This window comes from Adiantum capillus-veneris, chromosome 30 (genome assembly GCF_014529385.1).
Source record: "Adiantum capillus-veneris isolate H3 chromosome 30, ASM1452938v2, whole genome shotgun sequence".
NCBI classification, from domain to species: domain Eukaryota; kingdom Viridiplantae; phylum Streptophyta; class Polypodiopsida; order Polypodiales; family Pteridaceae; genus Adiantum; species Adiantum capillus-veneris.
The window spans coordinates 30,098,583-30,125,956 of record NC_140960.1 but is presented as its reverse complement, the minus strand read 5'-3'; the positions used below and the strand labels follow the sequence as shown (position 1 = coordinate 30,125,956).

At 47.4% G+C, this 27,374-nt stretch overlaps 1 protein-coding gene across 4 annotated transcripts in view; it reads left to right on the top strand.

The window, feature by feature from the left end:
- Positions 1–27,374, top strand: part of LOC147417735 (DNA repair protein RAD51 homolog 4-like) — a 68,982-nt gene that overhangs the window by 26,559 nt on the left and 15,049 nt on the right. The window contains exons 2-7 of one of the 4 annotated variants that reach the window (XM_086506574.1): positions 3,834–3,944; positions 4,461–4,540; positions 4,625–4,740; positions 4,905–4,955; positions 9,710–9,860; positions 9,962–10,078. In XM_086506574.1, the coding sequence (XP_086362700.1) occupies positions 3,834–3,944; positions 4,461–4,540; positions 4,625–4,740; positions 4,905–4,955; positions 9,710–9,860; positions 9,962–10,078 (626 nt within the window). Of the gene's footprint in view, positions 1–3,833; positions 3,945–4,460; positions 4,541–4,624; positions 4,741–4,884; positions 4,967–9,709; positions 9,861–9,961; positions 10,079–27,374 lie in introns of all 4 variants that reach the window. The other 3 variants (XM_086506573.1, XM_086506576.1, XM_086506575.1) reach the window with 3 other exon arrangements.

Below are 27,374 nucleotides of genomic sequence, written 5' to 3'. Positions count from 1 at the left end.
ACGAAATGATTGCAGCATTTTGGTCTACTTGATCTCGTATAGACATGGTTGCAATAGGGGTTTAGTCAATCGGACATCGATGAGGTCCCGACTGGATCTAGATGCGATTGCTAGCTACATTGCCGATAAATCATGGTCTAAGATCCGAATGAATGCTGAATGTCGTGATGTCCTCTGATGTCTAGTGATGTGCTGTGATGTCGTGTGATGTGACTGTCGATTGGTACATGTGCTAGATGTGTGTTCCTAGTACGTAGGTGCTAAGTGTCTACTAAGACGGTTTATGGCCTCTGTTTTGCAGGCGTAACGAGGGCGATTACAATGCTTTCAAGAGGGGGGTATGTCACAAAGTGATGACTTGGCTGCCCGATTATTAGGGTTTTGATGACATGGTTGTACTGTTGAAACCCTCACCCTAATGGCCATAAATCCTAATCCTCAGAAACCCTAAATGTTGCCAAAAACCTTAACCCTAATTTTTACCAAACCCTAATTCTGCCCTAACCCTAACCCTAACCCTAAAGGCAATAGGGCTAGATCCCGAAAATCGCGTCGGAAATTGCAGAGGCTGGACTGTACGGTAGATTTTCGCTTTTTGCAATGGGAAAAGGTTTTATTCTACGCAATTTCAAAGAGAGAGAGAGAGAGAACTCTTTTGCTTTATTTTTGTAAGCTCAAGAGAGCTTGTGAGAGAAAGAGCATCTGCTTTATTTTTTAGGCTTTTGATTTTGAGCTTTTGGGGCTCTGATTTTGGCATCCCTTGTAAACAGATAAATACGTGGTTTGGGCTCACACTCTCCAGAGCATCTGGACGCAGAGTTTGATAGTGAGACCCAACCACTCTTGTACTTTGAACTCAGATTAATACAAAAAGAAATAACGAAAGGGGCACCAGTCTTTGGGGCCAATATCTCTAGGCACGGAACTTCGCCGGGCCAGGTGCAAATCTATTGTGAACTGTGAATTGTTTTGAAGTGGTTATCTGGTGTTGTCACGGTAGATACTTGACTTGGAGTGTCCAAGTTTGTTACAATATGATCATGATGGCTTAGTGGCTGAGCACTCCATGCATGCGAGAGATCTATTAGCATAGCTCCTAGCAGTTATGTTTAACCGTGCCATGTGTGAGGGCTTGCCTGATACTTGGAGCCTATCTACTATTGTACCTATCTTCAACTCAGGAGACCCTATGGAGCCTGGAAATTATCGCACTATCATGATCGGACACACATTGGCACGGTTGTACGCATCCATTCTTGAGTAGCAGTTGAGTTGATGGGCAGGGAGGGAAGGGACAGCCGGGCAGGCAGGACTCAGGAGAGGTTTTTCTACTCTTGACCATATCTTGACACTCAGAGCCATCATTGAGGAAGGCAGATCACATGGGAGACGGATCTATTGCAGCTTTGTGGGCTTCCGCAAAGCATTTGACACAATACCCAGAGCTAGATTGATGCGCAGATTACAGGAGATGGGAGTACCCACAAAGCTCATTTGGGGGGTCATGGCACTGTACAGGTGATTAGTGGGGCATGTACGCACCTCAGAGGGCCTATCCACAACAGTTTATTCCACTGTTGGGGTGAAGCAGGGTTGCCGGCTCTCTCCTACTCTGTCTGGTATGTATGTGGATGAGGTTTCTGACTACATTGAGAGAGATGGTGATAGAGGTGCACAACTGGCAGGAACATGGATCCCACTATGGTTATATGTTGATGATATTGTGTTGATTTCCGACTCTCCAGAGGGGATGCAACGTCGTCACTTGGATGCTTTGCATAGCTTTGCTCATGAAAGTGGTTTGTCTGTCAACCTTGGTAAAACCAAGGTCATGGTATTTAATACCACCCCACAGTCGATGAGGAGGTCAGTGCCCGCATTCACATACGGCCAGGAGACACTGGAGTATACAGATGCTTACACCTACCTTGGAGTGGTTTTTAGTGGGCTAGCATTTTCATTGAGAAGAGCAACAGAGACTAGATTGACCGGAGCCCATGCAGCATTGGGTAGATTGGAGAGGATGCGTTCACATGTTCAGTTTCAAGAGCCTCGGACGAAGCTCTGGCTCTTTGACGAAGCTCTGGCTCTTTGACACCCTTGTGGCTTCTGCATTGCTCTATGGAGCTGAGATTTGGGGACCTTCATTGGAGTCCTAGGACATGCCTCCTATGTGACCTGGAGCCTGAGACAGAGTTGCACTACACATGCCACTGCCCCGTCTACTACGAGATACACGGCCGCTTCCACTGCTTGTTCAGAGAGGGCTTTAGACCACTCTCTAGAGTCATGCGGTACGAGGATTAGAGATGCTTGGGTTTGTTTTTGCTCGAGCTGCGCAGACACAGAGAGAGCCTGATGAGGGGAGAGGCCAGACAGTCTCAGAGACGGATCACAAATTTCTTTAGAGCAGACACTAAACACTTGGAGGAGCTACTACCATAGGAGAGCTCGCCGCCTCACACCAGAGGCACACTGATCGACCGAGCAACCGAGCTAGGGAGATCCAGACGCCCACGACAACGGACTACACAGCATCGACGGAGGTTGCATCAGAGGATCCGGATCACTTTGGCCTGACATGCACGACGCCCGGCTATTGACCATGGAGGAGATTGATGAGATCTGCTAGCGACCGATGCTGGATCTTTTGTGATCTGTGATTTAGCTATCCCACCTAGCTGCTTAGATCACACCCAGCTTTTTCGGATTCCACAACATTTTATTCTGTCATTTTATTTTGTCATTTTTGTTACTCTGACTGTGTATCAGATCCACCACATTGTAACTTTTTGGTCTCAAAGGTCATTCTAGCCTTCTGAAGACGTTAATATAACATTTCATTTTATTTCATTTCTTTCTCTCTCTCTCTCTCTCTCTCTCTCTCTCTCTCTCTCTCTGTGTGTGTGTGTGTGTGCTTGTTCAAAGAGGGCTTTGGACCACTCTCCAGAGTCATGATGTACGAGGATCAGAGATGCCTGGGTTTGTTTTTGCTCGAGCTGCGCAGACACAGAGAGAGCCTGATGAGAGGAGAGGCTAGCCAGTCTCAGAGACACATCACGGAGTTCTTTAGAGCAGACACTGGACACCTAGAGGAGCTACTACCACAACAGATCTTGTCGCCTCACACGAGAGGCACATTGATTGATCGAGCGACTGAACTGGGGAGATTGAGACGCCCACGACTGCGGAGGACTACAGAGCATCGACGGAGGCTACATCAAAGGATTCGGATCACTTTGGCCCGACATGCACGACGCTCGGTCAGATTGCTGTCCATGGAGGAGATTGATGAGACCCGCCAGCGACCGATGCTGGATCTCTTGTGATGTGATTTAGCTACCCCCAGCTAGCTGCTTAGTTCACGCCTCTCTCTCTCTCTCTCTCTCTCTCTCTCTCTCTCTCTCTCTTTCGTTCAATTTTCTGTTCGTATGTTGCTATTGATTCCTAGCTTGGGTGGCCAAGCTTGTTATGTGTCCCCACTTGGCGAGTCATCACAAGGGGACTCCGGGGACACGTCTCGGGAACGAGATCAGCTGTGAGGATGGTTAGGGGGGACAGAAGAATTGTCATATGACTATTTTGAACAATCAATTTGGACTATCAACCTCCTGTTTATTTGAAGGTTTTAGCCCTTAAGGATGTGGTAGGTGCCGCAATATGCTTCAGCCACAGAGAGGTATGTGAGTGGCAAGTAGTGCTGCCAACACTTGATTTGGGCATGTGTGTTGGAGTTCTAGTCATTGGTTTTTGGAATTGTATTGTCGGAGTTCAACGCACGTTTCATCTTTCAAGGAACCAATGTGATGCAGAACATTCCTTGTTGTTGGCAGGATCATGGAAAGGAAGTGTTCCATTGTTCATTGTCGTGAAGAAGCTTGGATGCAATGTGTTCATGGTTCACCAATGGAGATTCTTGGACGCAAGGTTGAATCATTACTTAGGTACGGATCTTTTTCGTACCGTATGTACGATCTGTACGGATCCGTACGTACGGAAAGGATCCATATGCATGTTCAAGACAATCGGTTTTGAAATCGCACATACATTTTATGTGCAGGTTATGTTAATTCTATGTTTTAGATCTTAAGGAATAAAGAGAAGGTTCTAAAGGCCTAACTTTTAGGAAAGTGGGTGTTGCATACATGTCTGCATCGCCTCTTTAAACCTCCTTTCCTTTTAGCTCTCTTTGCCCCTGATCTTCGTCTTACAAGAACTTCTTCTTTTACTGTCTTCTGTCACTCGCTCTCTTGTCAGTTTATTGCAGTCTGTATCTGAAATTCTTAACAGTGAGCATTCTCAGTAGGCAAATGACTTGACTAGATATCTTATGCATAGTACTTTACGAAATGCCACTGGCTTAACATTAGGAGAGCTCTCCTAATGTTGTGTTGGTGGTGCGATAAAACTTGTTGAGGTTCGACAAAGAATATTCACTCACGTTCTCGAATTTTGTGCAGTGGAAGACTTTTTAGTGCATGACACATACAGCGTGGTTGCTTTGGCTGCACATCAAGTGGATGCTGAACAGTACAAGCAGGTGATTAAGAAGGTTGTTTCTCTCTTTATCATTCGCATGGTCTCTGCTGATGCGTTCAGAACACTTGAAAATGGCATGATATAGGCCGTGGCAGACATTCTGCTTTTTATAGAGGAGGAGCATGCAGTGTGGCTGGATGGAGTGGATGTGCTCGCCTTGATGCAACAAACCGTTTCCTTCCTTCCATCTGGTTGCAAAAGGTATCTGTGTTTAAGCACTCATTTCCTACTTCATGAAAACGCACTGAAAATTGAAGCTCTGCGTGCGTTCTAAAGCGTTTCTAAAGGGAATTGCTCAAGCCAGAATCTAGGAACTCTTAGCTTACAGTTCAATTTTGTTAACAGTTTTGATGACATTCTGTCAGGCGGTTTTCGAGATGGAACTGTTACAGAGCTATTTGGATCATCATCTGCTGGTAAAACACAAGTACGGCTTGAGACACAAGTTCTGTAAGGTTTATGTGCATGATCTTGAAAATTTGGCAGTGACCACCTGGCATCAATACTGCTAGTGCCAATTTTGTAAGTGTTGCACCTTATATCTTTGGAGTATTTGTGTTGGCATGATATTGCATACTGGATTTTGTTGGCTATATCCTTCCTACTCTTCCCTTTTCTTGGGACATATAAAGGGTCGCGTAACACATTCATGGGCTTTCTCTCTATTTGTTAAAACTTATGCTCTCAGCTTGAATATCAGACATACAGTGCTGAGATGCCATGAGACAAAGTCATCGATAACAAATCAGATTTGGTTGGGTCTTGTGCCATAGAGGCTATTGGTAGCATTTTACTAGTTTCTTGGACGGAGTATAGATCTCAGAACTACATTTAGATCTTTAGTACATTGTGATTGGCTGTCTTAAATTGGTGTAAATTATGAAAAAGACAATGCATTTTATTTTCTGGGTTGGGTCTTGTGCCCTAGAGGCTATTGGTAGCATTTTACCAGTTCTTGGATGGAGTCTAGGTCTCCGAACTACAGAGAGATCTTTAGTACATTGAGAGAATCTGCAAGGGACAACTGAGAGGTGGAGTTCCCCTAGAAGAGTATTGGCCCCCAAATAGGTGTCCCTTGTGGTATTTTCTTATCTGTATTAGTGCGTGCTTTGTTAGTGGACAGTCTTGTGTGCATGGTTATTAGCATCTCTGCATGTAGTTAGGGTCTACTGATCTTTTGTGCTATGTCGGTTTTGCAAGCGCAATTGAGGCGTTGTCCCCATAGTAACAGGGAATGGCCGTTTTCAGGTCTCTGTTCCCCGTTCCCATTCCAAGTTCCCGTTCAAACGTGAGTACCCGTAACAGGGAATGGCATTTTGTTCCGTGTTCCCGTTCTGGTTTCCCATTCCGGTTTCCCGTTCCTGGTAACTATGGTTGTCCCTTCTTTTGGGAAAGTGAAGCGTAATCGAGGCGGATCACGGCGGTTTAATCACTGCAACAACACTGAATTGAAATGAAAACAAAAGACTTGAAATAACCATGTAGACAAGACATATAGAGTGGTGGAGTTCTACTTTTCTGAGAGATGCTTGGGCCTGGCCCTCGCCCTCGGCTGGGCGGCTCTAGTGGTATTTTGTTATCATATTGATGAATTGTCACAGTTACAACCGTTCTGTGTGATCCCACTTGTTCAGAGTTCTAGGGCATCTAGGCCTCTTATTTACAGGTCCTTCACCCCAGAAGCCCCGAAACCAGCTTAGAATTTGTCTGGTGTTTGCAGTCGTGTCCCAAAAGCACATAAAACATCTGCTATGTACATAACTGCAAAAGTAGGCCTTTCGCCCATGTAGCGAAATTGGCCAAAAAATAATGTGTGAAGGATGCCGCACTAGTGGTCATCATACAGCCTGCATTTGCGGGCCATACAGTGCCATATCTGCACTTCCTCTTCTCAGCTCAGCTCTTGTTATCTGCCAATTGGGCTTGTACTGTGGATGTATGCCGCGTCATTATCTTTGTGACAATTACTACAAATTACTCGTGTTTTTGCTTGCATGGTTGTGACCTGTAACGGCATGGACTCCTCATCGGACAGAGAACCCCAAAAAAGAAATTTTCATGCAAAGAGCATCAAGTTGAAGAATATTCATCAGTCCCATTAGCCCTCCCCTCCCTCCAAATCCCATGGAAGTCGTGATTAAGATGATGGACATGATAATGCAGCAAGAAGAGTTGGGCGCGAGCAAAGACACGAGGCGGCGGATTGAGAGTAATGGCTCTAGGATTTTGAGTGTGAGCCCTTGGCTGCTGAGACGGCTAGGGAGGCTCCATGCTTGGGGGATGAGGTAAGACAACTAACGGCTAAGGTAGCGAAGGAGGCACGGTGCTTGGAGGCTGAGATGGAGGCACGCAAGTAAGACCATGAGGCTATGCGCGATCCCACTACTTCGTTCACCAATTGATCTGACGCAGCATTGGAGTTGGATTTTGAGAAGCTTGCCAAGACCATTGTAAAGGCCTCAAGCTACTAGGAAAAGATTCAACCAGTAAGTATGTTGGTAACATGGATGCTATTGTTGCTTATTCTTGGTTGTATCGGTTAAAATTTAAATGCCTATTTGTAAGTTGTGCCAAAGTCGAAAATATCAAGATTCTCCTTGTTTCTATAGAGTGATGCCTTTGTATGGAAAGAAGACTTGATGGAAAAGAAATCAGCCGCGTATAAGGTGACCTATCAAGCATCTTTCTTGGATATAAAGAAAGAATAAGGAAAAAACATAGACAAAAAAATGTGCATCTAATTTGGATGAGCATAGCCACCGTCCAAAAAGAAAATTTCACAAGACAATGAAGGAGGTAAACTTACCAAATATCAAGTCGCAGAGGACACAAAGGATGGTAGGCGTAAGTCTGGTAGTCAGGTAAATTGAATTGAAGGGGTTAGATGGTTCTAATCTCTCACCTTGTGCTTCTATCTATGCGGCTAGAATCTAGATGCTCGCCTATGGGCATTTGGGTTTTTTTTTCGCGAAATGGCCTACACTTGCACCGCCTCCATCCGTGGATCCGCTGTGGCTACCAGCTCTGCTACCATCACCAAAATATGTGTACTGATGAAATTAGTATGGATATCCCCCATATTAGTAGCCTACACTTGCACCGCCTCCATCAGTGGATCCGCTCGGCTACCACCTCGGCTACTATCACCAAAATATGTGTACTGATGAAATTATAATGGATATCCCCCATATTAGTAGCAACCACTACCTCGAGTTCGACTGCCAGAAGACTCTTCCACATACACCTGTTTTTGATACTTTGTTTCTATTTTCTCTAACTTTTAGACACTTCGTTTGAAAATCGTGTTTGAAATTGTCTAAACTTGTTTGATATTGATTGAGCTTGTTTGGATTTTATGGAATTTGTCCGAACTTATTTTGATCTTGTTTGAACTTTTTTGAATATATGAGACCTGCGTTTTAGCCGTTTAGACCTGCTATAACACTTGGACAAAGTCCCAGACCTGTTATAATGGTTGTTTGCACGGTTGGACAAAGTCCTCGACCTGTTATAACGGCTAACCTACACTAGGTTGGACACACGGCCATGACCAGTTATGATGGTTTTCTCTGAGCGGTTTGGGCACATGTCTCGAACCTGCTGTACAAAGTATATGTAGAGCACTACATATGTTTGTGAATTACATGGTATCTATGCCGCATCTTAATCAGCATGTGCATGGGCTATTGATATCCTGTGATATGGTAGTAAAGGCACGTGTAATCGAGGACAATTTCTTTTCTCAAAGTGGGGGTATGTCACAAACTAATTGCATGGCACTAAGCCGCCTGACTGACTCTAGGGAGCATATGCCAGAGGGTAGCAAAAGAAGACCCTGCCAGAGGGTAGCCGCAAAATCCTGGACCAGAGGGTAGGAGGAGAAGATTATTTCAGAGGACTGTACGGCCGCGTGTGATTTGTGGCACATATCAGGATGCAATTTGTGGGGAGAGTCGCAGGTCTGTATGGACGATGACACAGCAGTGTGTGGCTGATGATGTTGCATTGCTGATGTGGGATATTTTTCATATGGGCAGCTTTAGAGCGCCAATTTTATTAGCAGAATACTTTTAAGTGCTTTTAAGCATAGTTGTACATAGCAGATGATTTTTTAGTTGCTTTTAAAACCCAGAGCTTATAATTTAGAGGGCAACAATCAGTTGTAAACAGGTGGTTTTGTGTGTAGTCACACAAAGTAGTAACGGTGACAGTCTGCCAATAAAATAAGGAAATACCGCCAGGGGCACCTACTGGGGGTCAACACTTGCCGAAGGGGAACTGCGCCACTAGTGTCGTCTCTAAAGTGATAAGTGTAAAATTTGCAGTCTTTCCAGTTGTGTGAAGTCTGTTAGCAGTGATTTTCCCATTTGTACATGGTGCCGGTCAGTTACACATGCCCTTCTTCTTGCCTGCCCATAGAACTGCACAGCAACCAACTCAGTCCTCTCTTGTTGGATCCATCCCAAGCAGCAGTGTAAGCGATCTCCTCTCCTGAGGTTGGAGAGAGGGAAGAACGGATAGTGTTTGTTATGGACTTTGATGACAAGTTCTATCGTGTGAGATGAGAATTGTCAGCTTGGACGGAAATGTACACTCCATGGCGGCTGCTATCTATTATTTCCACACTCATTAATTAGTCATGGATAAGAGCTTTTGCTGGTTATTTCATTATATTAGGTATGAAAGAAAGGCTTCTAAAGCCTATATTTCGATTGTCAGGGGACTACTAATGCAAGCGATACTAGGACAAAAAAACCAAGTGGCATGCAGAACAGAAGAACTACCATGAACGTATGTCCATGTCGATCATAAATACAGGTATTTTGCAGAAGAAGGCCCATCATCCTTCACGTCCTTTGTTGGCGTGTCCTCAAGCTCGATATTGAGAAGAAACATTGAAACTTAACACTTGATACCACATCTTGACCAGGAGAATTGCAAATTATTCTTGGGAATAGCAAACAAAGTGATTTAAAGTTTTCATAAGCTTCTATTTATCACAGCCCTTGCTTTTAGGCGATTCTAGGAATTTTCTTGGCATGATCTTTATGAAGTTTGGGGAGTGGTGAGAGGCATTTTTGCAGTTGTGGTTGAGAAAAATCTGTACAGGCATTTGTTTCATTTCTGTTAATGAAAACTGCAAGGTGCTGTGGATCTGAAAACTAGATAGGTACCTTATGTGTGTACAGATTTGTATTCAAACAGCTGCGTATGCTGCTCTTCATGGCAGTGTGGTTGTTTACATAGATACCTGCAATTCCTTTTCACCATCACGATTGTGTGATGTTCTCTTAGGTCTGCTTGGGTCGAAGAGCAATGAGGTAAAGAGTAATACACTTCTTAGATTACTTGTAGTTAACGAAACTCTGGAATTGTTGCAGCTTATAACTTGGTGTAAAATTTGTTGCCACATGTTATGCAGACATGGAGTAACATAGCAGAAGCTTTAAAGCTTGTTATGTGCTACAGAGTGCATGATGTTTTCTCATTGTTGGAATTGCTTCACCAGATGGACAAAACCTTTGGTGCTGGAGTGCAGGTGGGCTTCACCTCTTTCTTAAAATTCTCGTGTGCAAAACATGTGCAGTTTGAAACAGGTGGAGAATAGTTGACCTTTTTCCATTTTTCTGGAGTGTAGAGGGTGTTTTTTTTTAGTACATAACTTAGATGGACTCCAATTGTCATGGAGCATCTGCTGGCTGCTCTACATTATTTGTAACCTGCTTGTGCCCTTAGGATTGGAAAGGTGTATATCAACTGTTGTCCCATCAATGAATTTAGAATGATTGTCAACAAGCTCATCATTGTCAACACACTGAACTTAATTAAGTTTAAGAACCTCACTGTTTAAACAAGTTTAGAGAAGCTAAGCTGTAAAATTACCAACCCCGCCCCTCCCCTCCCCCTTTCCTGTGCCATATGTAGAGGTCTCGTTTCCTTTCTTAAGGAGAGACAATCCTTGGTAGAAAAATACCTGTCATGGTAGGACAAGCAGAAGAGCTTGAGCGGCTCAGAGGCAACATATGACACAATTGCAAGCTGCTCTTGCTGAGCCAGAAGTGCCGAAAGTGCTTAGGACCTTTGAAAAAGGGAAAGCAAAGATGGTAGAAGAGCCACCTCAGAATCTTGCAGTACCAGCTCAGGGAATACCTAAAACTGGGGCCCCAACACGGCTTCAGAGAGACCCTACAGTAGGAACCTCCCGACAACATGAAGTAGAAGAAATCCCTTCGCCGACTCACTCGCCAAATTACACTTTCATGAAGAACCTGGATGATACCATTCTTGATGAGGAACTTGAGTTGCCCTCAGACGAGGCTGTAGATCAACCACCAAAAGCAGAAAAGCAAGACAGATTATAAGAAGAGTCGGCACAGAATTCCGGTGGATAAGGATTCCAAAGCCATCTCCAAGAAGCGGTCCCGACACCACAAAGAAGAAGAAGAAGACGTTCAAAGCTGGTGATAAAGATGTTAAATACGAATGTTATGATGGAAAGAGGATTGATACGAAAGCTCTCGCTTTTATTCGAGAGTTCAAGGTGGCTTTTGCAAAAGGTAATTTCTTAGAGTGCTCAAAACTATGCCATGTGAGCATATATCTGGAAGATTCGGTTAGCAATTGGTGGTTTACCACAATTTTGGAAAAACGCAAACCGAAATACCGGGAAGAGTTCAAAAAGGAGTTCTATGCTTAGTTCCTTCCCCCTGACTTTACTGATGATGTGAAGAAAGAATGGGAGTGGCTCTCCGAAAGAGAGAATGAAGTTGTTCGACTACGTCGACAAATTTTGGGCAGCTCTCCTTAAAGTTACTATGAAGAGAAGCTGCGCAAGTTTGAAGGTGGACTCCAGCCAGTTCTTCAGAAAAGTATGAAGCTCTACCCCCAAAACACTCTTCAAATTATGATGCAGTCCGCCCTCATAGCCGGAAACTTGCATTTGAAAGGAACTCCTCGAAATTAGAAGTCTAATACCTTTCATGCAAAGCAAAAAGCTCTCACTACTGAAGCATAAACCACTACACGAAAGAGGCCTTCAGATCAACCCAAAGGCCCTGAAAAGAAGCCAAAGGGAGCAAAGAAAAGTAAATTTCTCACTCCCTCTCAATTGAAGGCCTATATGGAAGAGGGAAAATGTTTCTATTGTGGCGAGAAAGGTCACTAGAAACTAAATTGCCCACAGCTTAAGAAAGATTCTCCTCCTCCTGCATCAAATTCTGTACTTGATGTACAAGTCCACACCAGGGAGGAGAAAGGAAAAAGGCAGCTACTCAAAAGGTGGGGCAGTCTGAATGGGCAAACTTTCTGATCTTGTTTGATCCAGGTTCCACCAACAATTTCATTTCGTTGGCTACCTCAAAATCTCTTGGAATTACTCCCAAGAGATAGGGAACTCCAATCAGTTCATGATGAGCCTTTGAAGGGTTGACTACGAATTCCACTCCAGTGCAAGCGCATTTGAATCTAAAGATTGGAAAGTACTCTAATTGAGAGTGTTTCCTAGCTGTTCCAATACAAGACTGCGATGTTATTTTGGGAATGCCTTGGCATTATAGAATCATCCTTTCCCAGATTATGTAAATAAGAAACAGTCCTTTATTTTCATAGGGCAGTAGTATGATGTAATGCAAGTGCTAGTGATTGGCCTATACCTATGGTGAGTCGCATCATTGTTAACAAGAAATAAAGAAGTGTCATTCTACTTACTTGATTTTTGTCAAAGATAGAGAGATGAGTGTTGACAATGTCTTGCCGAATTTAGATAAAGATCGGCTAACTTCCTGAAAGACCGGAAGATCATTGTATTGATCTAATTCCGGGTAGTTCGCCCCCAAATCAACCACCTTACTGAGTTAGTCTCTTACAACAAGAAAAAATCCTTAAACAAGTAAATAAACTTCTTGAGAAGTGTCACCAAGAGGTGTATTTTTCCTGTTGCCTTCCGTAAATAAGTACTAGATATTTTTATTTATTTTTATTTTTACTTGTCTTCCTCGGAACCCTTGAAAAGGTGCAAGTGGACATTGCATGGCCAGTGTGAAACGGCTGTGGCTGAATAGGTTTCTCACAGCGGGAGTCTGGGTCGGTCAGTCCGGGACTGGTCGGGCCAGTTAGCACTGAATTCTGATGAGTATGGAAGCTTGTGCGCGCCAAACGAAATCTGGGCCACTCGGAAAGTCACTTACAACTTTATAAGTGAGTGGGAACTAGAGAATTAACTCAAAGGGGCAAACTGGACACTTGGCAGGAGGAGGTCAGTCTGCAGGACACCTCAGCTGGAGGAGGGGCCCAATTTGAGAGAGGAGGCTGATTTTTGATCATAAGTGACCTACAATGTGTGTGTGTAAGTAGTGGGTGCAGGTCTACAGCTTTAATGGAAAGCTTGCCTTCTCCTCTGTCTCATGTAGCGTGATGATTTGCTCTCGTGCATCTCTCTCTCCCCTTTGGCACATATGGTAATGTCCCACTAGTTGGGCTACTCAGTTGAACATGTACAGTTATGGGGGTTTATGTGCGTTTGCCAAGGCAAGAGCCTTCTGAACAGGAACCGGATTAGCTAATTGCTAATCCCCCACATGTACGCACAGCTCCATCGCGAAAGATTGTGCGTGAAAACTCGTCCATTTCACAGGGGAACTGTCCCATTGCGTGCGGGAGCCCTTGGGACACGCGTAGGCGTGTTCGCTCCGCTAAAAACGATCCGAAACAGCGAATTACAGTCTGCTGTGTTTTTCTGTAGGTGTATTGCTTCGCACCTAAACTGCAAGGGAACACCGGCGGAGCCTCGTGAGAGCCTTGGGATGCGTGTACAGGCTTTTGGGCACCCGGGAGTGAAAAACAGGGAATTACAGCCCGCTGAATTTCTGTGACAGCTCACCAGAAAGCTTCCAGATAGCGAGGGAATCCGTCCTAGACAGGTGCTTTTGACCTACAGGGGTTTGTGCGCCGTTATGCTGCTAAAATCAGGTCGAAAACCTGCGTTTTTAGCCCTCGCCACGTTTGGACAGCTCTGTGAAAGCTTGTGCGAAGTGGTCGGATCGTCTACCTTAATTTGAATAAAGAAATACCGAAAGGGGCACCAGTCTTTGGGGCCTACAGGGTGTCGGTCTCGTGTGCGCAGTGACATTCTAGTTGCTGGACGCAACTGTGTTCTCTTCCCTTCTCAGTGCTCTGTGTAAAGTTAACAGGTAATTGAAATAGTACCGCCTTTTACGTTGTACAGGCCGGTTATAAGAAGGGTCTTGTTCGACCAGGTACTTCTCGTCACTATTCACCAGTTTTGCTTGTTCAGAAGAAAGACGACACGTTTTGAATGTGCATCGACTATCATAGCTCACAACAAGCACCCCTACATGATCTCACAAACAAAAAGATCAAGTTTATATGGGGATTCAGACAACCACAAGCCTTTCAAAGTGTTGCTCCTTGTGGAGGGCACGAACGGATTACTTCCACCATTCAAGCCCTAGCAACATACTTCTTTTGGCCTACACTCAGACATGACATAGATACATTTGTACAAGTGTGCAGTCTGCCAAAAGTGAGGCAACACACATCAAATTTCAGAATTCTCAGGCCAAATACCCACGATTTGTTTTGGGGGGGGGGGGGGTAAGAGTACTTTGCAGTGTGTGTGCGAGTTAAATTTGTAATAATTAAGGAGACTTAGACTCTCCGAATTAGAGTCTCGTGCTACCATACGCGGTAATGGAATGCACCAGGACCCGTGCGAGAACTCTTGGTAGGAGAGTGCATTAGGACCCTTGAAAGCTTAGAGCTTCCGATGGTTTGGAAGAGATTTAGCACTTAGTCTCTCGTGTGGAAGAAGTGCTCAGGAGAATCCTCTCTCTGTAGTAGAGGACGGAATTGTGCGTAGACTCTTTGGAGGGCTTGACAATTTATTTTTAATGAGTAGAGCACATACCTCTTGGGTCTAGGGTGCTCTAAAGCAGTTAGATCTAGGCATTGGCTCAGATCTAAATCAAGAAGGCCGCGTAAGTGGGACGTGCTATCTTTAGATCTCAAGAAAAGCATAAGAAAGCAGCTGACAAACATAATCGTGATCTCAAGCTCACTGAAAGACAATTTTTTCTCCTCAAGTTAGATAAAGCGCGACTTAGGAAACATGCCAATTAGAAAGGGAACATTGTAAAACTTTCCAACAGATATTATGGCCCGTTTAAGATTACAGAAAAATTTCAATGATGTAGCATTCAGATTGGATCTTCCAGAGGCTTGGAAAATCTTTGATGCTTTTCACATGAGCCTTCTACCACCTTTCGTTGGCGAACTTCCTGCAAAACCAGTTGTAGAAGATTCCCCTAAGATAGATGTAACTGAAGAAATAATTCTTCAAGAACAGATCATTCATCATGACGAATGCCAACTAAAGTCTGGAAGAACTCATCGTAAGAGCTTAGTAAAGTTAAAGAATTATTCCCCTCTAGATGCTCAGTGGATGACGAAATCAGAACTACAAGATTTCGTACACATCCTGCATAAGTATGCTAAGTCGATGACGTAATCAGAATTGCAAGATTTTGCACACATCTTGCATTAGTATTACGAAACCTGCATTAGTATCATGAATCCTTACAATTGAGGATAACTGTTTAGAAGCCAGAGGGATGTAATATTTTTAGCTACGACTGCCACAAATCGCTGACGTGTCAAGCCTCTGAAGAACGGAGCCAACCTTCAGATCCCGCCCAAGGGGCCAAAACCCTATGAAGAAGCAGCAGAAGAAGAAGAAGTTCTACAAACTTACAAAGTCTTGACGAGTGGCTGTCACGGGGACGTGGTAGTTATTAACTATGTCACAAGGATGTGGCAACTGCTAACCCTTAGTTGTTGGTTTCTTTCCAGTGGGTTTTGTTTTATTTTGTTTGAGACCCTCTTTTCGAAGTAGCAAACGGTCGGACATTGTTTGGCCAATGTGAACGGTAGTTTCATCCGCAGACGGGAAGTGGTCGGCACTGGAATTCGTATGGTAAGAGGATGTCTAGGCTCAGAGCAAGATCATATAGGTCCCCCCGTCGCACTTAGCAAGTTGGTGGATACTAGGAAGTGAACTCAATTAAGGCGTAAAGTCAAGGTGGGACTACCAACAAAAAGTATCCGACAGTTGGGCCACATTGCACTTTTGGATACGGTCCCAATGAGGATAGATGGTCAGAAGACCAGTGGGAGCCCAACGGAAGCATCTCCTAAAATTTAGGGAACTGCTATTTTGGGCCGTGAAATGTGTTCGCGTCATTACCTCCGGTATGACTAGGGGAACATTTTACAACTCTGCCGCGAAGTCAATTGGGCAACCGATCAGGATATTTTTAAGCGGCGAACCCTAAACGGGAAAATGCTTGTAAATGCGCCAAGTGGCAAATTTTCATGCACTTGCCTCTTCCAGAAAAATGGGCGCTGAAATTCAAGCTGGGAGGAGCTCCATTATGCATTTTGTCACAGGTTAAGAGCTATGGAGTGCTTCCTTTCCCTCTCATGTACAGTGTGGTGCTAGGAGTGATGCCGTGCACACTACACACTGCTCTCTCTCTCTCCCCTACGTGCAGTTATGTGATGCCCCACAAGAGGGCTCCTCATTTGACTGATGTACAGCTGTGTTGGTTCATGCTTTTGTGCTGAGGCAAGAGCCTCCTTGAGCAGGAACAGGGGTAGCTAGCTGCTACTCCAAAGCAGGCACTGGTGAGGGTTATAACCTCACCATACAGGTGCAAAATCAGCGCTGTGTATGCGCTGTAATTTTACTGTTTTTCAGCCATACGGACGCCAGAACCTTTGGGAATCGTGCCCCACTGGCAGAGGACAGTTAGGGGACTGTTTGGGGCTAAAAACAGGACAAAAACCAGTAATACAACGTGCTGAATTTATTGTTTTTGGGCAGGAATCAGAGGGTATACGCCAGTAGAAGCGAGCTCCAACAGGGGAATTGTTTTCGTGCAAGTTTAGGGGCTGTTATGTTGCCGAAATTTGGCCAAAATAGGCGGTATCTAGTGGGATACAGTGAAAGGATTCCCAGGACTCTTCTTTGTACTTTACCCTCCTAAAGAATAAAGAAATACCGAAAGGGGCGCCAATTTTGGGGCCTACAGGTTGCCGGTGTCTGCTCGGACCATTCTAGCTTCCGAGCCGTGTGTGTGATTAAGTGTTAATTCCCGTTACAGGTCTCCTTTGCAAAGTTCTCTGTGTGTGTGTCTAAAGTAAAGAATTTCGGGTGAAAGCCAACGTCTACCGCCGTACAGGCCGGTTTCAGTGGCCTACTTTTAAAGAAGTGTTCCCACCAACTTACCGAACCCCGTCCAATGGGGCCCAAAGTGACATAAATGATGAGCGCCCGGCGGTGTGTGCAAGTGATAGAGCACGCGAAGATGTGCAGGCCTTGAGGCTTGAAGCGGAGGCACTGTGCTGCAGAAGGGAAGCGCTAGCAGAACGAAGAGGGAGAGAGAGAGAGAGCTCACGTTTTTGGGGAAAACTCAATAAGCGAGTTTTCGGTTTTCCCACTTTTATTATAAGTGACCCTAAAAAAATGTGTCCAGGTTCATATTGAACTTGGACAAAGTATAAAAATATACAAAAGGGGGTTATTTAGGCCTTTAACCCAACAACTTCCCACTTAAAGGCATAAATGACGCCTTTAAGTTAACCAACTCCCACCAGCTGTATGCAATGCTCATGTTGAGCCTTAGCAAGACTCTTGGTGAGAACATCTGCAGGGTTATCCTATGTATGGATTTTAGTCAAGCTGACTAGACCATCCTCCAATACCTGTTGTATGAAGTGGTACCGCACATCTATGTGTTTGGTACGCGTATGAAACATGGCAGTTTTGGCTAAATAGACAGCACTCTGGCTATCACAACCCAACATGGGTGTATGAGCGGGCATGCCAAGTTCTTTTGCAAGTCTGCCCAACCAAATGGCCTCTTTTGAAGCCTCTGTGATTGAAATATATTTAGCCTCAGTAGTACTCAATGCCACAATTTTCTGTAACTTAGAACACCAAGAGACTGCACCACCAACAATGGCAAATACATATCCGTGACCTTCCATGTCTGCATCACAATATCCTTGCAACTTTAAGTCCCTTTTGCCATAACAGATACACTTTGATTGTGTACCTTTCAAATATCTCAGAATGCATTTGACAGCTTCCCAATGCGCTTTGCCAGGATTCGACATGTATCGACTAACAACTCCCACTGCATAAGCAATGTCGGGATGAGTGGCAACCATAGCATACATAAGAGAACCACAAGCTGATGCATAAGGGATTCCCTTCATTGGTTTCAATGCCACCTCATCCTTTGGGCAATCTGCTTTGCTAAGCTTAGTGTATGGAGGTAAAGGTACTCCAAGAGGCTTAGCATCAGCCATATTAAACCTGTCAAGTACTTTTGCAATGTACCTTTCTTGAGATAAAAACAACAATTTCAGCTTTCTCTCTCTTTTAATACGCATGCCCAAAATATTCTCTGCATCACCCAAAATCTTCATAGCAAATGTTGAATTTAGCTTACGTTTCAGAGCATCAAGACTAGTCTTATGTTTCCCGGCAAGCAGCATGTTATCAACATAGAGAATAAGTATGATGGGACTAGGATCTTCATCCCTTTTCGTATACAAACAATGATCTGCATGGCTGCGTTTAAAGCCTTGAGACAACATAAAAGTGTCAAACTTCTTATACCACTGCCGTGATGATTGTCTCAAACCATACAGAGCCCTTTTCAGTTTGCATACAAGTTTATCACGTGTAGGAACTACAAAACCTTCAGGTTGTTTCATGTATATGTCCTCTTCAATGTCACCGTGCAAAAACACTGTCTTTACATCCATTTGATTCAATTCCAAATCAAGCACCGCTACGAGAGCAAAAAGGACACGCAAAGTTGTAAGCTTTACAACGGGAGAAAAGATTTCTTGAAAATCAATTCCTTCTTTCTGTGCATATCTTTTTGCAACCAATATTGCCTTGTACTTTGGTTTTTCATCCACAATCTTAATCTTTTTTTTTCGAGAAAAAGATCCTTCTATTAGTTAATGAAAGCTGCCCATAGGGCTACATCCACCTCTGCAAGAGAGGGCTACAACAAACATGATGGGGAGACTCTCCCAATGAAAAAACAGCATAGATACAATGGGGCTAAATCAAGAGATGGGAGGAGGGAAAAGCCACACAGGTGGACAATAGTGCCATCTGAGCACCCCTTGGACCATGGAGTAAAACGGCCCAGGGCGCCAGAGACGAAGGAAAGCCTCGCGGCGCTCCCGCATGCGGTCGGAGCTGCCCTGTAGTCCCTCAAGCTGTCCTCTGAGAGTGTGGATCAGCTCTAGCCAAAAGTCACGAACAGTCTCCGCTGGTGGTACAGGGCGAACCTCAAAGATGCGGAAACAACGGGCCTGCCAGATGAACCAGAGAGCTAGGCCGCTGATGAGCTCCCAACACTCCGCTCTCTCACTGCTCCACTCCTGTGGAGTAAGGTATGTAGCAGGCTGGAGTGTAGGTCGACCCCCCTGTATCACTATCATCCTGCTGGTGGAAGATAGCTCAAACTGAAGTGCCGGGCCCGTGAGGGTGGACCAAGCCGCCGCCCCCCAAGTGTACTGTCAAGCCGTGGAGAGGGCAGGCATCAGCGGAAGAACTCGTAGCCACACCTGCTAGGCCGAGGGGCAGTCCCAAAGACAGTGTCGCTGACTCTCCACCAACTGGTCACAGGCTGTACATGCGGCCGAGAGACCACTATGTACAAGCCAGCTCCCTACTGCTGTGGCTCTGTGTGCAACCAACCACTGGAACAAGGTGACGCGCCTCGGCTGTCTGGAGTCCCACAGCCTCTGCCAAAAAGCTGCCAAGAACTCAACTGTGAGACCCTCCTCCTGCCATTGACGTGCTGCAGCGGGGCGGGCCTCTCTCTGTGCTGCAAGTATATGACGTCCAAGACGAACAGTGTACTGAAGAAGTGAATGGGTCCCTCCATAGCCACTCACCAGGATCCCACTGTACTCGTGCCAGTGGACAGCACTCCCAAGCCCATAGCCTCCAGTGTCCTGTCTCAAGAGCTGCTGGGTCAGGGTCTATGACGCAAGTCCTCCCACAGATGCCCACAACTCGGATCCTCTGGAAACAACACTCTGCTACCTGCGGGGCCTCTACTGCAACTCTCTGTAATCGTCCCCCACCCTGAAGCTCGAAGAACAGGGCTGGGACAGTCTCTGAGCAAGCCCTGACTGAAATGAGAACCTCCAGTCGTGTGAAGGCTCCCATCCACCGAGGTGCTACTGGCTCGAGAGGCGTGAGCCAATCAGCTGGAACTGACTCTGAGATGTCCTGACACATGCTCTGAACCCCTCTCATGCCCTGTAGCTGGACAACGTGCACCTCCTCTGACAAACCTGTGAACTCTAGCCAGTCACCTAGAGAGCGTGCTGGACCTGCTGCCATGGGACCCCAAGAAACATGAGGCCTACTCCCAACCAAGTGGCCTCTCTGAGTGCTAACCATGGGGTTCCAGACGAGGGGCTGCCGTAGGCGCTCCTCCGTGCACGTCGGCTGCCGCTGCTCTAGGCCACGCCGCAATAGCTTCCAAGAACGAAGCAAACTCACAGCGAATCGGTCCTCCAGTCTCCTGCTCAAACCAACTCGGCGCAACTCTGTAAAGATCCATCTGGTCGAAGGTTGCCAAGGGTCTCCTGACTGAGGCACCCTGGCACGAAGCCTCTGCAACAAGAACTCCTTCTAGGGCTCCTTGCCTGGAAGAAGTCCTCTGACGACGAACTTCCCAAGAAGGGCTCTGCTCTGCTGTGCTGGATCAATGATCCCAACCCCTCCCTGAGAAAAAGGAAGTGTGATGACTGACCAAGCCACCTTGGCTCGGGCAATCTGAGTGTCGCGACCAGACCAAAGGAAGTTCCTGATCAACCTCTCTACCTGGCTGATGCAAGAACTCGAGAAGATCCAGCAAGAAGTGATGTACCACATAGTCGCCAACAACACCTGGTTGGCAACTACTACTCTACCAGCCAGCGAAAGTCGTGCTGAGCTCCAATGTAACAGCTTTCTCCTGATGGACAGGAGAAGAGGAGCAATCTGTTGCTCGGGGGACAAATCCAAACCAACCTGACAACCCAAGTACCGAACTGCAGTCCCTGGAGGAATCCACCTGAAACCCTCTCCTGGCATCCAATCTGGCACAGGAGCACTACCAACTGAGAAAGCCACTGTCTTTCTCCAGTTGATCAGTGCGCCCGATGCACAGCAGAAGGTCTCCAAGGCCTGCCCACATCTGTGTAAATTGGTCTCCTGGCCCTCTAAGTACAAGGCTGAGTCGTCGGCAAACTCAGCGTCCAGAAGCTCATCTCCCCGTATAGGGAGTGCTAAGCCCCTCAAACCAACCTGCTGTGACACCAAAAATCTGCTCATCGCCTCCGCATAGAACAGAAAGAGAAAGGGGGCAAGAGGACAACCCTGTCTGACCGATCGTGTGAGCATGAAGCGCTCACCTCTAGCTCCTGCCAAAAGCACCTGACTGTGGGCCTGCCTGTACACAGCTGACACCCCTCTGATCCAAGCCTCTGAGAAGCCCATCCTACGAAGCGTGCCCTCTAGAAAGTCCCAGTCAACTCTGTCGTATGCCTTCTCAAAATCGAGAAGAAGAATCACAAGGTCCTCCCCACGGAGCCGTGCAAGGGCAGAAGCCTCCCAAAAAGTGAAGATGTTGTCAAAAATACTGCGTTCCTTGACAAAACCTGTCTGAGTCCCATGTATAAGGCTCTCCAAAAGTGGCTGAATCCTCAAACTCAGAGCCTTGGCAAGAATTTTGTAGGCTGAGTTGAGAATGGTGATGGGACGCCACTGTCGAATCTCATCCAAGGAGCCACCCTCCTTTGGAATGAGGTAAATCAGGCCCTCACTCATGCTATCCGGCATCACTCCTGTGTGTAGAATGTACTGGAAGGCACTACAAAGATCTGGGCTAAGCAGGTCCCAGTACTCCAAGAAGAAGGTGAAAGTCAGCCCATCCTCACCTGGACAGCTACCACGAGGGAGGGCCCTAAGGGCCGTGTGTAGCTCCTCAAGCTGAAGAGGTAACTCAAGTCTCTGCCGCATCTCCTCAGTCACAAGACAAGGCATCTGTGCCCAGACTTGCTCCCTGCATGCATCCTGTCTCTCTGACTCGGGCTCAGCCGACAGTAGCTCACGGTAAAAGTCAGTAGCAACTGCACGCATATCCTCTGGCTCACAAACAACTGACCCATCGGGTCTCCTCAACTGATTGACCTTGGCATGCGAGTGTCGAGGTCCCACTGTCTCAAAAAAGACACCTGTCACTCTGTCACCCACCTGAGTCCACTGAGATGCCTGTCGGTGGAAGGCAAACTCATGGCGCCTCTCCTCTGTGCAAGCAAGCTCCTGTCGAGCCTGCTGTAGCTGCTCCTCCAACTATGGACTGTCTGGATGCTGCTCCTGCATCCTCTGTAGTGAAGCAATGCCTCGTCTGAGACGCTGCTCCTCCTCTCTCGCTGCAGCCTGTCGAGCCAAAGACTCCTGGAGAAAGAAGTGGCTAGGCTGAGCTAGGCCTGAGGCCACTCTGTCTGCAGGTGGAGCCTGGCTGTCCATGCCCTCTGTCCATAGAGCCTCGACCCTCTCTCTGAGTGCTGAGTCCAACAAGACCCGCTCTGGGATGCGAAGCATCGTGCTCCCACTCCTCTGCCTGTCTGCCACTGTGAGGATCACTGGTGCATGGTCCGAGAAGGATGTCCCTGCCAGGATGCGCACTGATCCCCCCAAGTCACTGAAGTGGTCACTAGTGTAGAAGCGATCTATGCGCGATAGATTCACTCCTCCCACTCTGCGGTCCGATCTAGAGAAGGCAAGACTCTCTGGAGGCCTCACAAAGCCAGAATGCTGCTATGTATCCGAGACCCTCAACGTCATACAAAACCTCTCCCAAGCTGCTAACTCGACTCCATGCAAAGTAGCATGGCTGCCTCCGATCCTGTCAGAAGGGTCCTCCAACATGTTGAAGTCCCCTCCTACACACCACTGGTCAACCTGTGGCAAAGACTCAACAATCTGTGACCAAAACTCTGCACGAGCACTCGCCACATTGGGCGCATAGATGTTCAGGAAACCCACAAGGCTACCCTGAACCTGCATAGTAATCCACTGAGCCCTGCCTGGTACAATAATCCCACTGCCCGCAATGGCCTGCTGTAATGAGTCCGCAATAGTCATACATACCCCACCTTGGATGCCTCCAGGTCCAAAAGCAGCTGACCAAAAGGTATCATAGCGTCCACGCAAAATCTGACCACATCGCCGAATGCGGCTCTCAGACAAATGGTGCTCCTGAAGCATAAGGAGATCAATCTCCCCTCCCACAAGGCAACGCTGAAGCTCCTGACGCAATCGGCCCCGCTGTCGCTGAAACTGGGGCCCACCTAGTCCCTGCACGTTCCACGAGACGATCCTCATGGGGAGCGCGAGAGAACAGATGCTGCCGCAGCAGCAAGACGAGCTATCTTCGAAGCAGGCTTGGATGGGGAGTAATCCGCATCCGAGCGTCCTCTAGATAGGCGAGACTGCAGTGAGTGCCTGGTCCAAGCCCAACTAGAGCGAGCCGTGCGTAAAGCAACCTCCTCTGTCCAGGAGTCCTCATGAATGAATACATAGCAAGGCAGAGACTGTGTATCAGCAAAAAAGTACACCACAATGTGTCTACATCCTGCAGAATCTGGGGGTGTCACCGCAAACTTGGCCAGTGGCCACAAAGTCTGCAGCAAATCTGTAATGCCAAGTTCTCCCATGTGGTGAGAGAACTCGAGAACCTGTGTATGCAACCATCCCACCACTGAGTCGAGGGACCACTCTGTCTCAGTCCTGCCACATAGGGGGAAGGAGAAACCAACTGCTGAGTCCAAGGCCTCTGTCCCCCTAGCGGCGAGGAACAAAGCGTGGACTCTGAAGCAGGCTGCCTCGTGGTCTGCTGCGGAATCGCCAAGAAAACGAGTAAACCCGTAATCGAAGAAATCCCAGCGGCGTTGGAGGTCAAAGCTCGTCAAACCACGAGGGATAGCTGCAAGAGGAGAAGTCTGAATCTGCAGTGGGGGCCGCATGAAGGGCTGACCCTCTCTCGCTAGGCGACTCGTGGCGAAGGCGCTGCCAAGAGATCTCTTGGCCGCCGGCAAGGGTCCAGTCTCCTGAGCCGACTGTGGTACTGAAGCAAGAGGAGGGGGAGAAGGGGCTGGGGGGGGCGGGGGAGAGGAGAAGCGGGGTGGGGCGGCAGAGACATGGGGGGGGGGGTGAGGTGGGGAGTGAGCGGTAGCAGAGGGCGGGGAAGGGCATGAGGAGGAGGAGGGGAGATCGGAACGCGGGGCGGCTGGCGAGGGTGAAGCGGAGGTGGTGGCTGGCGTAGGGGGCTCCTCCTGCTCAAGAGGACCAAAGCGGTTCCCCGTGGGAACCCACTGCTGCTGAGTAGGCACCTGGGGGCCACTCTGAGTGCCAGGCTGTCGCTGTGGCCCCTGGCGTCGACAGTCACGGGCCTGCTGCCACCCCTCCTCCGCTGGAGCCCCAGGCTCGGAGGGTGGCGCTGAATCTGTGCTCTGTGTCGCTGGCTGTGGCTGCGGCCCAGCCTTGGCAGGCTGTGGCTGAGGCTGGGGTGCGGGTCGTGGTCTCCTCCTTGGACAGGCCTTCGTTGTCTGCAAATGAAGCACTGGTTCGGGAGACCCGAGTACTCCACACTCTGTGTAAACCAACCCCCACTCACCCGAGGCAGAAGGATGACCTTCGGGAGCGTGTGGGTATCTCTGACCAAAACTCGAACTGAAGGGATGCCAGCCGCCTTGGCAGCTACTGATGCTGCCGTGCGAGGTGTCTCCAGGACAGTTCCGATGGCGGAGCCAATCCTGGAGAGAAGTGGAAGGTACTCCCTCCGTAAACCCGGAAAGCAGACTGAGATGGGGATGTCCGCCTCCTCTACTAGCACATCCGAAGACGGGTCAAAACCATGTCGCCACTGTCGAAAGTGGGCGCGTGATGCTCGGATGGCCAATGGACTCATAGCTATGACCTTGGAGGGCATCTCGGAAGTCTCGAACTCAATCTGGCAGTACCCCCGTCCGAGAATCTGGACATCCAAGATCTTGCCCACCTCTGCGAGGAGGCGGGCCTGGAGAAGGTCTCGCAGCTCTCCTCTGCTGGGACGAGTGCCGAGAACCTTGCAGATGACAGAAGTCGCCTGCAAGCGTTCTACCTCTGTGGCAAGGCTCGCTTGCTCTGCCGGCGTAAGAGCAAGTCGAATGGTGGGCTCAGCGGGGACGGGCGAGGGAGCTTCATTGGAGTCCCTCTGCGGTGGAGCATGAGCCGCCATCTGTGTCTGCTACTGATAAAGAAAAGGCGGAGGATCGTCGACGAAAAAAGGGGGGGAAGACCTGCTAGACCGAGCACGTCAATGGTGCTGGCGACGCCCGTCAAGCAAGAATGGAGAGGGAGAAAGCTAACGGTAAAAAGCAAGCGAGGGGGGCGGACAGTGGGAGGGGGCGGGCTGGCGTGGTTGACTGCGGGAACTGCTTCGGGCTGGCTGGGCAGCAGGCAGCAACGGGGGGCAGCGCAAGGGGGGGGGGGGGAGCGGCAGGGAGAGCTGGCTGAGCTGGGCAGCTGCGGGCTGCCAGTGCAGCGTACAGCAGCAGGGGTAGCGCGAGGGGAAGGGGGCAGCGCGAGGTGGACAAGCGGGAGAGCAGCGCGAGGGAGTGAGGGAGGGCGATGGCGCAAGGGGGGAGAGGTGTGAGCAGCAGCGAGCCCGTTGCCGTTCTTGACTTAATTCTAGGATGCACATCCCACAATCTTAATCTTGTATACCCATTTGTTAGGAAGAGCCTTTCTCCCTTTAGGCAATGGCACAAGATCCGAAGTATCATTTGCATACAAGGATTTCATTTCCTCTTGCATTGCAAGCTCCCACTTACTGCTTGACTCACATGTCTTTGCCTCTTTATACATAAGAGGCTCTCCCTCATCTGTCAACATAATGTAATGCAAAGAGGGATCATATCTACTCACAGTCCGTCTTGGACGAGTAGACCGCCTCACCCAATGATCCACATTATTCGGTAATGGGTCTAAATCTGGTGGCATGATAAAATCATCAACAATGGGCTGTTGTACATCATTTTCAGCGCACATCGGGCACGCTCCCGTCTTCATCGCTCATGTCTTACATGGCGTAAGCCAAAAAGATCACTTGCAAGAGAAGAATCCAAGATTTGTTTTGAGTCACTGTTTTTCTCAAAAGCAGTGCCATGCAGGTGTTGATGTCTATAGCTACCAAGCCGCACACTCCAAGGACTTGACAAGCTTTCAAGAAAATTTTCGCCCAAAGTTGTATGGTTTTTGACATCTTCCTTCGGAGTGCAACTTCTGGCAGAGTGGGGTATTCAGAAATGCTTGCCACGGTAACCCTAGCAGATTACGACTTGAAATTTTTGAACATCTCTCACCAGGTGTCTCTTTTCAAGCTGATAACCTTGGAGGTCTAGTGTGATTGGTATATCTTGCGGCTTCCATCACCGCCACAGGAACACTGTCTGTCGAGGCTTGTTTCGACTATTTAAGCGTTGATGGACCATGCTGTGGTTGGCTACGACCTCATGGAAGGAACCTAACCCTAATTTTGGGTGCAGGTTTCAGGATGGAAAGTCAGTCGACTTTTCGAGCTCGGATGGTGTTGAGATTGCTTTTTAAGTTTGAGTTCTGTTTGAGAACTTGTTTGGTGATCCTGTTTGGAATTTGTTTGAAATGGATGGTATCTGTTTTAAACCTGTCTTGGTGCCGATTTGAATTGTTTGACTCTGGTTTTAATACTGGTTTCAGTGGTTGGTGATTTTACTCTCGGGTGGAGTAGTGAGAAATGATGTTTGAGAATGCTTGTTCATACTCATGGCCCGGACCCTTGTGGTTATTTGTTGGGGGAGTATTGAATGATTGAAAAGTGTTGTTTTTACTCATGGCCCAGACCCTTGTGGTTATTTACGGGGGGAGTATTGAGAAGTCTAAGCAGTGGTTACTCTCAACACCTCCAAACGACGCAGGTTTCGGTTTGGGGGACGCTTGGTTGTAAAAGGCATCTATATCTCATGCCCCGGACCTTTTTAGGTTATTTGCGGGAGGAGTGATGAGGGAGTCGTTGAACAGCTCATGGCTCGGACCTGGATGGTTATTTGCGGGGGGAGTGTTCATCGGCGGCTTTATGTTTCTATATCTTGTACCATGCATATGTGAGCATTTGTGTTGCATTGTGATGTGCCAGCCACTGAATATTCCTAATTGGATGAGATTGCCTGGGTAAGTAATTTTAGTGCATCGACACCCGTGGAAGATGAGTGCGGTCTAGGTGTGATGGCTAATTTTACTACGCCTCATTATCAAGAGTTCCGAACTGGACGAAAGGAGAAGCCAGTTCCTTAACTAAATAACCGAAAAGAGAAGCCAACTCCTTAACAGAAAAAGAGCAAACTGATTTTCCCTTGGAAATTTTTGAGCTAACTTGAGTTGTTTTGGAGATATGTTGTAATCGCGGACGATTACTTTCTTTCAAAAAGGGGGGATGTCACAAACTGTTGACGTGTCAAGCCACTGAAGAACGGAGCCAACCTTCAGATCCCGGCCAAGGGGCCAAAACCCTAAGAAGAAGAATAAGAAGAAGAAGAAGAAGTTTTACAGACTTACAAAGTCTTGACGAGTGACCTATTTTTAAAGAAGAGTTCCCACCGACTTACGGGACTCCGTTCGATGGGGCCAAAGTGACGTAAAGGCATTAAAAATA